We start from the raw sequence: 14,380 nt of genomic DNA on the forward strand, positions 1-14,380 counted from the left end.
CAGTACTAGGTTTGTTTGAACACACTCTGTGAGTGTGTGCGTGTGTGTTTATGCAGAACATAATCAGTGGCACAAGCCACACTAAGGCAAGCATCACTATTGCTATTGCTCATCCCATGTGCTTTACTCTTGCTTGGGTGGGTTGGGTATCTGTGAAATGGATTTAAACATGGATTTAAAATGGAGTTGAATACTACTTTTATTGGAAGCTGAGAACAAAGTACAGTGAATACAAGTTGCTGAAATATGATGCTTCGCCCTTCAAACAATGTCATTTTAAACAGATAAGATTTATAGAAGACAATTTATGTTAATAATGCTTATTAACATGCTTGTTCCAATTATAACACTAACAACCTTAAAAACTACATAGCAACACTTTGGCAACCACCCACAAACCCCATGTGACAGAGAGTTTTGTATGAACCAATCACATTTCCATCAAAAAATGTAGAAATCTAGTTAAAAGTCGTCATTAATTATCTCGGAAAAGGTTAAGAAATACATACTAGGAGAAAATGAAATAGAAAGAGAATGTCAAAAACACAAAAAAGAGATTACAGGAAAAGGTCATCATAAAAATGATTCATTTAACCTTTCGAGAAAGTCAATAGTTCTAGTGGTTTCACTTCCATCTGAACTTGCCATAATGCGCACAGATGCCAATGAGAAACAGGAGGGGTGCTATGAGAACACGTCATATGACATTAAAGCGCCAATGAAAATGAATTAGGTTTCGAAAGAGCACACAAACACACACACAGATGATGTGTGAATGAGAAGCATCAGCATTAAGCAGACAGGAGAGAGTAACAGGAAACATGACGAAGCACCATATGACAACATCTCTTTGACCAAGGAAGTGTATTATTGAATGTTTCGTGTTCAATATGAATTAAGCTCTACCAAAAGACAACTTTAGCCATTTTATTAAAACAGAGACTTATTGGAATCATTTTATGTGGTAATAAACTTTATGCCACAAATGCTTTATTGAACCTCTCAAATGAAAATTAAAGTGACTCAAAAAAGAGACAGCATGCAAAGACAAAGAATAGGACAGGGAGAGAAAAATCTCTAAATGGTTGACTTTTTCTGTGTCAATCTATTTCTAGACAGAGGTGGAGGAGAGGGCTGAGACAAAGACAGACAGAACCAGATTAAATCCAGTAGAGAGGACGAGACAGAAAAGACAAAGAAATGAAGAGAAATGTAGCGAGTCATACACACATAACTGGAAGCAGAGGGAAAGACATAATAAGAGCAGCAGAGGGAGGGAGGTTCGAACTGGAGAGCCCCCTTAGCACTGCTGATGGCCCTCTACGGCCTTGTCTTAGTTCCCAGAGCCATCATTTAGACTTGTATTTGAGACATTCCACAATAAAGATGTCAAATAGAAGGCAAGTCTATCGCCTCTAGGGAAACAGCCTGGAGTTACTCCAAAGAGACCCACAGCCAAGATAACCAAGAAAATACAGAGAGGGAGAGTGCAAAGACAGGATGGGAGAAAGAGAGAGAGATTTTAAGGAGGAGGATGAAAAGTAAAGTTAGAGAAAGTGAAGAATGAAGGGCTGATTGTGAAGGAAAGAAGTATAGAGAATACCATACAGTATTATCACAGTTTTTAGGCACTGTATTATGGTAACACCTTGGTTTTATGGTTGTACCATAGTACTCAAAGAAATAACTTAAGGACACCTTGCTTTTTTTTACGGCCAATAGTTCAATAGTGGGAAGTTTCTACCTATGAAATCATATAGCTACAACAAGTGATTTTGATCAGAATAACATGAATGCATTGGACTGCCCGACAAAGACAGACTTTATTAGCGCTACTGCAATAAAATTAAGTGCAAATGTTCGCAACATTGTCTCAACCAACTGCGTGATTTAGGGGCAGGACTGTTTATTTGGTCTAACAATGGAGGACGGAGGGAGTGCAAACATTTTTTTTGTCAATTTTTTTGAAATTGTCAATTAGGGGTCGGGTTTGGGGGATCTTTACTGTGATGTCTTACTTACAAATCGTACGTTTTCGTACCAGCCAGATTGTACAAATTCATACGAAATCTCAGACTAGGGTTAGGGGTGGACCATCTCGGTGATGTTTTATCTACAAATCATACGTTTTTATACCAGTTGGATCGCACAAATCATTATGAAATCTCCAGCTAGGGGTGGGGTCATGGTTTACCTACAGTACAAATCTAACATTTTCGTACCAGTCAGATTTCAGAAATTCATACAAAACCGTCAGCTAGGGGTGGACCTTCATGGTGACGTTTTAAATCATACGTTTTTGTACCAGTCAGATCATACAAAAATCTTTCGGAATTTCCAACTAGTGCACTGCTTAAAAAAATCCCCAAATGACACGCTTCATCTTTAAGTGCTTTGTGATATCTAATTAGCATGGTATTACTATTATCTGATGTCACCATTGTACCACCACAGTTGTTTTGAAAGAGACACAAATTAGGGAAAACCATCTAAAGGAATCATGCAAGTTGATGTAGCAAGGCAGAGGAGGTGCTAAAGGTCTCTGAAGGTCTGAACCCTGGTGTCCTGCTCTGGGATCCATCATCATTACAGTGTCTAATGAAAAATGATGACCTCAGCATCTTGAAACTCAGCTCGCCACACATATTTGCTTTGGATTATGAGAGCAGAGAGGAGATGAGAGCGGCTCAAGTTCTTCATCCAGCTGCTCAGAGGCACATCAGTGCTGCCCTCTCTCTCTTTATCTCTTGCGACATTGATGTTTGGATTGTAATACGAAGTCACCATGACACCATAAAGCCACCACACTTCAGGTTGATAAGTCACTTTCAACCAAAGTCACATCTGCACTCACTTAGAGGGGTAACGCAGACAGACTCGCTACAAAAAAAACAAACAAACAAAAAAAACACTTTTTAACGAATTCTTGAATCCCCACAGCAATCCAGCAAAACCATGAGACCCGGCCCTAACTCTCCGGGTCATGGAATTTCATCTTTGAACTATTTCAATAAATACGAGATTTAGTCAAGTTATTCATTTTCTCTCAGCCTTTTCTTCCCCTACTTCCATTTTTAACTGCTAACATAAACATGGGACCTGACTGCCGATTTCTGGGAATTGGAAGCGATTGCGCTACTGGTGACATTTGGGTGATATTTTTAAGAGATGAAAATAATCGCGAGGTTCCTGTAGGCATGCAAGGAATACTGGAGCTAGATGTGGCTCGGCTGGCCTTTTCCGAGGCACTGCACAGAGATCACTGAGGCAGATTTGTTTACATTTGCGAAGGGGGTCATTACAGAGATCGTTAGCCGGGCAAAGAAAGCTCATCTGTAAGTCCATCAGGAGAGGCAACTGAGTGTGTATATTTCTTTCTAGCATCTTACCAAGACAGTTGTGCCCGTCATCTGCCAGCATGAATCCGTCATAGCATGTGCACCTGTAGTTCCCAGGGATGTTGATGCAGTCATGAACACATCCGCCATTGTAGTCATTTTCACACTCGTCCATATCTGAAAAAGACAGCACACACACAAAATGAACCTATTGAGTCAGTACAGATCAGACAAACATACCCAAATACAAATTTAAAACCCAGCAATATGAAATTGTTTTTTGGTGCACACTGAAGTTTCATAGGTTATGCATAGGTAACCCTTAGCAAAGACTGCTTCAAAGTCAAATCTTACCTTTACAAAGCAGAGGTTAAATAAGGAGGTTTAAGAAGAGCTGGCTTATGAAACAAGCTTTCATTGCTGCTGAGTTTGTACAGCAGACACACGTAAATGGGGACAATAAAATAAACACAATGTTTCTCTCTCTTTCACTCACATACACTTGAGAACACTGAAAATAGTCAGCAAGTGTTTGTTTTCTACCAGACGATGATCGCGGGTGTCTGCATTGTGTTTTGCGCTACCTCGGAGCGTGTGATTTAATAAACCTGGCTTGTGCTCTTGGAGACATACGGCACAAACTAAAAATATCCACATTATTTCCCACAAAAAACACTCACAACCCACATTGTGCAACTGCAGCTATGGGGACAGTGAGAACTGCGTTTAAGAATGTTTTGTTTTTCTTTTCTTTGCAAAAACATCTACTCAAAACCGAAAAACTATCCACACAGTAAAATATTGAGTGTACAGTAAAACACTAGTGCACATACACATGCCACATACAAATCATACACACATGCAGATATACACCAAAATTATGGAGGCATAAATACTTCACTAGTATTTTATTGGTTGTTTGCTTCTTTTGTCAATCAAAGAGAGTCGGTTTTGGCTTATTGTGAAGAAAAGGGCCATCACAGTAGACAAACACAGAGCAAACTCATCACAAAAACATCCATAAACACTCCAGAGCAAACAAAAAGTTCATGTTACACTATCGTTTTATCTAGTGAACATGCTCCCGAAGAGTACTACATCTACAGGAAGGAAGGAAAAAATGAGATGGATGGAGGGAGACCCCTAAAGGTAAATGAGATGGAAAAATTCTAAATTCAAAAGGTTAAAGTTTAGATATCACCATATTTAAAGGCCACTTTAAAATAACACAGTGAGTCTCATACAAACATTATCATGAAATAATCCACACAGTTAAGTGATTGAGACTCGCTGCATCCATCAGTTGCATTATAAAGGCAAAACATCCAAGAACAGTAAGAAAAAAAGTGTGATTCGAGGTGATAATGTTTTTAGGTGTCTGTGTGTATTGCGGCCGTTTGCAAGGCTAACAAGGTGCCTGCGAAGGTGTGAGGGTGACGGGGTTGTTAAAGAGGCGAATGGCCAGTTAGCTTCTAGCTGACATACTTCCTGCCTCGGAGCTGTTGTTGATATGTGCCGACAGCGAGCGGATTATGCTTGCTGTGGTTTCCGCTGTCGACATGCGCAGATCTCTAATCGAAGGAGAAATGTTTACGCTCAACATCCCATCAAGCAGATTTAGCACCTCAGCAGGGGTGGAGCCCGCAGGAGGCAACACCTCAACACCCCTATGGTCCAACATAACACGTCCAAATCCAAACTGCTGAAAAACGTGCCATGCAGAGAGCAAAGTAAGAGTGGGGCCCTGCAAAAAAACACCTTTTTGACTGACTAGGACAGAGACAAATAATGACGCCTTGCTAATCTGTTTCTCTGTAAAGTTTCCCACTCCTGGTGTTTAGTACAGTTGAGCAAGCAGAAAGTGGTAAAGAAGCGTACAACTTATATAAACTGAAGCATGTGCCACCTTAGATTTTGGAACCACGTTTCATAGTTTTATAATTAATATGCACGTTATTATAAACAAAAAAAATGCTGGTCTTAATTCAGAAATCACTCATTAAGTCAATCCATATATCTACTTTTGTCAACATTTAGATTTAAAGAGGTCATATGATGCGATTTAAATTTTTCCTTTCTCTTTGAAGTGTTACAAGCTCTTGGTGCATAAAGAAGATCTGTAAAGTTGCAAAGACTAAAGTCTCAAATCCAAAGAGATATCCTTTATAAAAGTTAAGAGTCAACCACGCCTACCTAAAACGGCTCGTTCTAACACGCCCCCACATGTCTACCTCACGATGTGGGAAGATTTGCATAACACCGCCCAAATGTTCACGCAAAGAAAGAAGGCGTAACTTTTATTTTCGCTGTAGTAATGTTGTTGCCGCCGCTGCCATGTCGTGAAGGCGCTGTGTGTTTCCTTGTGAAAGTGAAACTACTTTGTTTGGCCTTCCAAAAGAGGACGATATCTTCGTCATGCCTAGAGCTGATCCGTGCTGGTCACGGAGGAAATACATCAACTTCGCGCTGTGGATCGCCGGATCGGCTTTCACCGTGGACGAAGCAGAGTCTAGCCTGGGGTCGTCACATGTGGTTTTGCCGCAAGCCCTTCAATGCCGTTCTCAGGCCCGCCAGCCGTTCCTCACTCTAGGCTGCCGGCCGCCGCTCACTGTAGCCCGCCGTGTGTTTTGTTGTGATAGCGAAACTACTTTGTTTGGCCTTCCAAAAGAGGACACGACTAGAAATCAGTGGTTAAGTTGTATTTACAACACTGTTCCAGAACAGTTCAACCCAAATATTCAGATGTGTGCCGCGCATTTTATGGAGGACTGTTTCCTGATCCTGGGAGAGTAGACTACAATGCTGGCTGTTCTGACTCACAGACTGTAAGTACGTTTTCATTTAAAGGATTTGCCACTGATGATTCAAACGCGAGTTTTGAGCAGTGTAGAGTAGTGCTTGTTGTTTGTCATTTCTCCGATCACAAATGCAGACATGGTTTTATGTTTACGCGGCGCAATGCAAAAAGACAGTATAAGTCATTATAATCCGTAATTATGTCCCCACTGGATGCAACAAATGCCTAGTTTATAACGGGTTTTAATGTTTTTGTCTCGTCGCTCCGGCCGGGACACGGCATCACAGTATGGTAAGGGGCGTAGCATTTCCGTCACACGCTTGAGGTATTCGGCCAATCACAACGCACTGGATAGCTGGCCAATCAGAGCACACCTCACTTTTCAGACCGATGAGCTTTGTAAAAATCGACGATTTCTTTAAAAATGTTACCGTCCAAATAGTAGAGTATAATAATACTTACAAAATCATTTTAAATGCTGGGTAAAAAAAGTTTTAGATGAATTATAGCATGTCGCTCTACATACCATTGCTTGGAATTTCATGTCAACTACAAGACGATTTTAAGCTTTTTAGTGTGTGTGTGTTTGTGTGTGTGTGTGTATGGTGGCACATAAAGCAGCAAAGAGACTGAAGTGTCCTGTGAGGGGAGGGTCAGGGATGACACACTCAGACAGCCAATCAGAGCATCGGCAGCTCTGTGACGAGTCCGCAGACACCAGGCAGACAATGGCCTAGTAATGGGCAGACACCTCCATCTCTCATTCCATTTATCCGTCTCCTCCTCACCACCCCCCATCCCCTTTTCTATCATTTTATCATTGAAACATACAAACACACATCCAGAAACACAACTACACACACACTCTGACTCAGAGACTAGGGCGCTTCTTCAGCGGCGACAATTACCTGACCTCTTTCACAGACAGAGATAAAAAAGGAATGGAAAGAAAGAGAAAAAGAACGAGGCAGACAAGACAATTCTCTCCCAGGTAAACTCACTGATCTAATGCGGAGTCATGTTAAGGCTTTGTTTTATCACTCCACCCCTGCAAATAAACCCTGACATCATGGGGGATTTGTGATCTGTGTGGATTCCCTTGTGAGCTCCACCCACTGATGAATCTCATCAATTAATCAATTTACACAATCAACAACACCCAAAAGGGTAAGGAAGGAAGCGCTGTCACAACTACCTCATTGCATGTTATATATATATCTCCCTTTTGACTTCAAAGCATGTAATGCGTGTAATTTCTGATAGTCCCACCCCCAACTCATGCCATTGGTTGAGCCAATGTTGCGGTGTCATGCTGGTCGGGATGCTCAAACAAACAGAGCAATGTTTTGATAGCACCTCAGAGCTACAGTGTTTAAATTTTTCAGGGGAATCAACCTACAAATGGCTTACTTATAGTTGTCTCTGAATATTAAGCTGGATAGCAAAAAGTATTTTAACACTGGAAAAAGACACACTTCTGCTGTAAGAGCATTTTAATTGCATTATGGCATCTAATGTAGGAAATACCATCAGATGCATTTTATAAAGTGTGAGTTTTAAGGATGTCCACCAGCCCTCAAAAAAACATCAGCTACAAAAATCACAGCTTATATATCACTTGACTTTACGCTGACAGAAACAAGCAAATACACATTCTTCTGTTCCCGTTTCATCGGCTTAGTTTCTGGAACAATCAGAATCCAAATCTTTCATCGCTGACAGTCATGGCATCATTCATGATAATACAGACGAGTAACAGTTACAAACTCACAATTACAAGCAGATGAACCTCAAAACACCTCAAAAACCTCTCACCATTGAAAGGAATATTTATTTGGAATTACTAAAAAACATGTCATAGATTGATCTTATTGGCAATCAGGAGACTCCATCTGATCTCTATTAAATCTCATTGGTGTACAGAAGATAAAATTCTATAAAATAACTATTAACTATATAGTTATATAGTTTTATAGAAACTATCAAATTTACACACCTTCAGGTCATCCAAGATGTAAATGGATGTGTTTCTACATCAGAACAGATTTGGAGAAATTTGTCATTACATTACTTGCTCACCAATGGATGTTCTGCAGTGAATGGGTGCCGTCAGAATGAGAGTCCAAACAGCTGATAAAAACATCACAATAATCCACAAGTAATCCACATGACTCCAGTCCATCAATTAACATCTTGTGCAGCAAAAATGTGTGTGTTTCTAAGAAACACTTCCATCTTTAAACCGTTTTAAATTCAAACGGTCAAAAAAAAAACTCATCCATATCTTGGATGGCCTGTGGGTGAGGGTGATATTTTCAGCCAAATTTCATTTTTGAGGGAACTATTCCTCTAATGAGATCTTATTTGTGATTTTTCTTTTCTAATGAATAGTCTGTAGGTTTTTAAGGAGAAACATCTGATACAAGAGTCATACATAAATGAAACATAGTGGAGATTACCTGAGATTTAAAAGAGCAACCTCTGAGAAATACAAATTTACTCTGGATTGACATCTTAGTAAATATGAGCACAGGTTGAGAGATTTTCTGCAAAACATCTTTTCTCAGGAGAAACATCTAAAAAAAAAAAAACAGGAGACTTCTGCTAAAAGTCTCCATTTAGCCTCTTTGTTGTAAACGAGAAACTTAAGATATTAAAGAGATGGGTTATGAATCTCTTCATGCTCAACAGACTTCACCAGCATGCAACTGGCTACAGATGCACTGATGTGTAGAAAGACTAAATGACTGCATTAGAGTGTTAGCAAGTGTTTTCTTAATTTTCTTCAAAGCCAAAAATACAGGGCTTTAATTAAAGGGTGGGTATGGGGGGGGTGTTAATAGGCTTTTTCTTCAGACAAAACAGCCCCCCCCCACTTCCTACAATACACCACATTACACTGTGGACGGAATGTCCGCTCAGACAGTATAAAAGCCAAAAAATAGAGGAGACGCATACATAGTTAACATGCTAAGAGCAAAGCAGCCTGGTTGGATTCAACGTAACTGACAGCCTCATTGCCCTGCAACCGTAGACTGCGGTTTAAAGGTGGGAGGAAAAGGCTTCTGTAAAGTACAGAACATTCCCTGTGTTTCCTTAGAGAAATAAAACAATGCTGTTCTAGCCCACGCTGTCTGGCCTCAGACAGGAGTATCAAGCGCTAACTGAGGAGCAGTCTGGTGCAATGCCATTTCACATCCACCTAAATCATTAATGCAATTGAGATTGGGTGTCAGGTGTCATAATAGATAGAGAGCACATTTCATGCTTTTCCTGAAACACAAGCTCCACACATGTGGGTGAAACAGGGAGAGAGACGCAAAACGAACAATCCACAGATGAAGAGCACAGAGTACAATAACAGGAAACAGCGGAGTGAGAGTAACCAAACTGTTCGTCTGCTGTAAAAGTGTCCATCATGTTCAGTTCACCTCTCTGATACTCACAAACTCATTTACGCCGATGTAGCTCGTACCCTCAATCACACCAGCTGTAAGTCAGAGAAGTGTGTGCACGGTTGGACAACTGGATGAATTCAAGAACACGTCTTTGAATCGAAATTGTATCTGGGTTCACTTAACCTGGGTCTATAAAATTATTTATATTGTATAATATATTGTATAATAGAGTTGAAAATATAGAAAGTAACAATAATAATAATAATCATTTTAAAATAATGTTTAAATAGAATTACTTTTAATTTAAATTGTTATGCTGATAATATATTTTGAAATGAAAACAAATATTGCTTTGGAAAAATGCATATTTATATAATTTTTAATAAAACGCCAATGAAAAAGACACAAATGCATTCTGTACATGAACTTTTTTAACATACCATCTATGAATTCCTTTGAGAAATATTATATATATATATATATATATACACACACACACACATATATATATACTGTATATATGTTGTAATACCATGCCGATCTATAATTAATGGAAAAATATGAATTTAGAGAAAACATATATTGTATATCAACTTTTTTTTAATATGAGCCAATCTATAATTTTTAAAGAAAAATATTTTTTTGTAAAATAATGTCAATTTTTGTAATATAATGCCAATCTATACTTGAAAAAAATAAGTATGTATATCATTTTTGTGAGACATTCTCAGCTAATTTTTATGTTTGCATGAACAATTACTTTAAATTAGAAAAGAAAAATCACAAATAAGATCTCCTTATAGTCAATATAGTTATGCAATTAAGGTGTTTTAGCATCGGAGACAATGGTCATACATAAATGAAATGCAACCGAGATTGGCATCTTGGCAAATATGAGCGCAGGTTGAGATCTTTTCAGAACTTTCTTCCAACATTTATCCAAGTATGCATGTCCATTACCTGCTTAATAGATCTATGTGAGTGCATACAGAAGTGATGTGATGTTCATTTGTCTATGAGTGTTTCAGTGAGTGTGTGTGTGTTGGCTCCAGCTGTGCTGTGCTCTCAAGCAGAACGGGAGAGGGAGGTGTAAAGACTGGAGCAGGTTTTGCCCTTCCAGCACCGCTCACCCTCACACTGCACTTCCTCTTCACTAATTAAGACCCACAGCAGGAGCTAGAGAACAGCTGGATGACCTGACCGAGAGTGTGTGTGAGAGACAGTGAGAGACAGGCAGACAGGGACGGAATTAGCGAAACAGAGGGAGAGAGATCTGTCTTCCTCACCTTCGCAGTGCTTGCCATCTCCCTTGTAACCAGTCTTGCAGATGCACTTGAAGGACTTTGGAGTGTTCTGGCAGAGAGCGTCAATGTGACAGTCGTCTGTGGATTCGGAGCACTCATCAGCATCTGTGGAGTAATCACATGGGATAAGATTTACCTAAATGCGTGTTACACATCCCAGATCTGAAAAGATTATAGTGTTACGATAGCGTCACAGAAAGTGGCACTTTTTTTGGTTTAATTTGGTTTAATTTTCAGGCAGCAAGAAAGATATGAGCTAAACGTCAGTTTCTAAAAACATTACAACCTTTCTATTTAAATTAGATCATCTTTTAAATCTTTGTTCATTCATATCTTTTACAAACCAAACACGTTCAAACAGAAGAGCAAGAATGACTTCCAGAAACACCTAAGTGTAGCACATAAGTGCACATCAATCTACCCAAAGACAAACTAGTCAAACTGAATTAAATAAACATTGTGTTTTACAAAAATCAATGTTTTTATGTGTCTCTGGGGTGTGGTAAAGGTTACTCTCTGCCACTGATCTGAGAGCAGATTGTTTTTTATTATGAGGATATTACTGCTGGTTTAGACAGGTGAAGCTGAACTGACAGACACAGACAGGACAAGAGCAGTCTGGAAAGAAGACATTTAGCTTTTCAGCCAAGAAAAACCAATAGAGCGTCCAATAAAGTGATATATTGATTCACCTAAAAAGCTGAAATTATGCTCACTCATGCTCCAAATACAGAAGTGAATAAATGAATGAATGAATGACTGACTGACTGAACCAATGAATAAATAGAGCAGACAACTGGAAAGCTCATATAGAAGAAAGTGTCTTTTTGAGGAAGTAAATGAGGTGGTTTGGTTGGATATTGACGTGTAGCCTCACCAGTGCCACACAACCTTCAACCTCTTCTCTGGCTTTTCATCATTTGTAAGATCTAAATCGAGTGTTTCTTAAACCTTTACGCAAACTGAGCACCTATTACGCAACGGTGCGCTTTTATCCAACATCCAACCCATAAATACACATGGATAGCAAAAAAACAGAGTTCTGTTTGTGCATTTCATAACTTAATCTCATAAAATAATATCTATTTGAAAAGCTTCAAAACATAAAAAGCCAAAAGTCGACTATGCGCAATCGTCATAACATTTGGAGATGAGTTAGGCTATTCATCTCTCCGTTTATTTGCAGAAGCATGTGTTCGACCTAAAATACACACATGAAAATATAAATGATCATAAAATCTTCAGTAGTGTCGTGGCTTAAAAAGAACAGACAATCTGTTTTTATTGTTTGTCTCATTATTGACTTTTCCAGGCATTCATTATGGAGAGACACAATGCGTATTGATGGTAGTGGAGGAGTGAGGGGTCGATAAGCCCCCCGAGCCGACCCCATCAGGGTGCCTCATGTTCCTATAGACCCCATGGGAGTCCGAAGAGACCCCTGGAAAAGCTCTCCTTAGGGAATATCACGCAAAAAAAAACTGTGCGCTAACCAAGACGGACGCGTTCATGTACGCATATACCTTATTCTGTATATATTTCCAGTTAGGTCAGGAATGAGAGGGACATTTTTTTTTAATAAAGTATGACTAAATTATTATTCTAGTTGAATGCAATTTCAGGCTTAATAATGGGCTAAATAATGTATTGCACTTACATGGAAATCATGTGCAAAAAACATGCAACCAATGACTTTTCACCAAATAAATGATGTGAAAGATACAGGAAAAGACAGAGGAACACTTACCTGCGACTCCAACATTTCCCATGACATCTAAAGTGTTTATAAGGAGGAAAAACAAACAGACGTCCCAGGAGAAGCAGGCAGGACCCATGGTTAAAGGCTGTGAGTGAATGGACTTCTCCAGCTGTGCGTTACTTTGATAAGAAGCGTTTCTGCTGCTGCTGGCAGAAAGAGCAGGAGAGCTCGAGCCTCGAGACGCCTGCTGATTGGTTTGCGCACATTTGAGGAGGAGATGGGAGGTGGAAGGAAGGGGGGCAGAGAGAGAGAGAGAGAGAGAGTCAGTATGAAAAAGTACAATAAACATTAAGCAATAAAAATGAAATAAATAAATAAAAAGAAAGATAAATTAGTACTCTAAGGCAACACACACATGATGTCATTATATAAAATCTAGATTGAATCTAAATTTCTAAAAAGACTTTGCAATAATTCACATTTCTGCTTGGGTGCGTTTAATTCCTGACAAGAGTAAAATTGTGTTTAAATTATGCATCTGTGACTGACAGCTTGCTGTCAAACTGAGTGAATCAATAAGGTGTAACAGTAAAAACAAACGTTCCTGATATAGCATTTCCCAGAAATCATTTGCTATTAAATGTTAAATTGACATGTAAAAATAGGCCTACTGAAAGTGCTTCTCAGTTTGGATGAACCTAATCATGATAAAAGTTAGCGTTTTTAGTTCAAGAAAGATTCTCCCAACTTTGCTCCTGTAAAAAGAGCGACTCCAAGTCATATTAATTTAAAAAAATACCTCAGATAGATATGAAAAATGATATTGAGTTACTACTTGGGTTGAAAAACAGTAAAGCAAAACGCACTAGGTCTCTTTGTGAAGCTTTTCTGTTATTTATATGATGATCTCATACCTGTTCTTTTTTCTGTTTTTTTTTTAGTACCTGTATTATTATTTATATAATACTGTATATTTTCTATTTCTTTTTTGTAGTTTATATTTGTTCAGTACCTTTATATTATATGTTGGAAATCAATTAAAAAAATTAATAAAAATACCAATCACTAGAGAGGTTATACTGCCTTCTGCCGGAGAAATAGAGGGACATCATTACAAAAAGCACTGTGGTTGTGCCATGGTAATTTAATGGATAACGATATTAAAATTATAATTGTATAGAGATTGCATTTAGCATTCGAAAAGAGCCATTTCTAGAGTTAATAAAAAAAACTAAAACAAATATTTTCTCATTAGACGTTTCTGTGACATAACAATTAGATTACATTAATGATTAAAGATTAGATTAAACCAATGGCATTATTTTTCCCAGACCTGTAAATCGCAAATTCCCTGATAATTCCAGGTTTTCCATGACTATAGAAGCCTTGTGTATACTTAATGATTAGCATGTACTTTGGTATACCAAGGTAATACCTTAAAAATAATTAAAGTAACGCAAAACATACGCAAAAAAAAAAAAACTGGTAATACCAATATGCCTTTTAAAGTGAGAAATAATCATTTGTACGTGACCCGAGTACACCAAAACGAAACCTTTGACGAATTATCAGCAAATCTTGAAACACCCGTCTATGATAACGGGTTTACAAAATTGACGGAGTCCTCCAAGCTGTGACATAACTGTCTCTGAGGGTCTAAAAGACGCTCTCCATACATAGTTCTTAACTTCCACGCGTGTCTTTTTCACAAGTAAAGCCTGTGTCTAAAACGCCGAGTTCGCCGGCTGGGCACAACACAAGTTAAATGCGAGAACGCGAGCAACGCCAAGGCACGTGCAGCGGCTCACACAACAAGGACCCGCCCACTCTGTATAACGTCACAT

At 38.8% G+C, this 14,380-nt stretch overlaps 1 protein-coding gene across 7 annotated transcripts in view; it reads right to left on the minus strand.

The window, feature by feature from the left end:
* LOC107580481 (signal peptide, CUB and EGF-like domain-containing protein 1) overlaps nucleotides 1-14,341 on the minus strand; it is an 82,344-nt gene extending 68,003 nt beyond the window's left edge. For 5 of the 7 annotated variants that reach the window (XM_016266213.1, XM_016266208.1, XM_016266201.1 and 2 more), the window contains exons 1-4: nucleotides 14,092-14,341; nucleotides 12,585-12,783; nucleotides 10,820-10,942; nucleotides 3,390-3,515 (exon numbers count right to left, since the gene is read on the minus strand). In XM_016266213.1, the coding sequence (XP_016121699.1) occupies nucleotides 3,390-3,515; nucleotides 10,820-10,942; nucleotides 12,585-12,672 (337 nt within the window). In that variant the 5' untranslated portion in view covers nucleotides 12,673-12,783; nucleotides 14,092-14,341. The other 2 variants (XM_016266181.1, XM_016266187.1) reach the window with 2 other exon arrangements.
* Nucleotides 14,342-14,380: the final 39 nt, after the last annotated feature.

The sequence above is a fragment of the Sinocyclocheilus grahami genome, unplaced genomic scaffold (assembly GCF_001515645.1).
Source record: "Sinocyclocheilus grahami isolate Dianchi unplaced genomic scaffold, SAMN03320097.WGS_v1.1 scaffold33.1, whole genome shotgun sequence".
NCBI classification, from domain to species: Eukaryota; Metazoa; Chordata; class Actinopteri; order Cypriniformes; family Cyprinidae; genus Sinocyclocheilus; species Sinocyclocheilus grahami.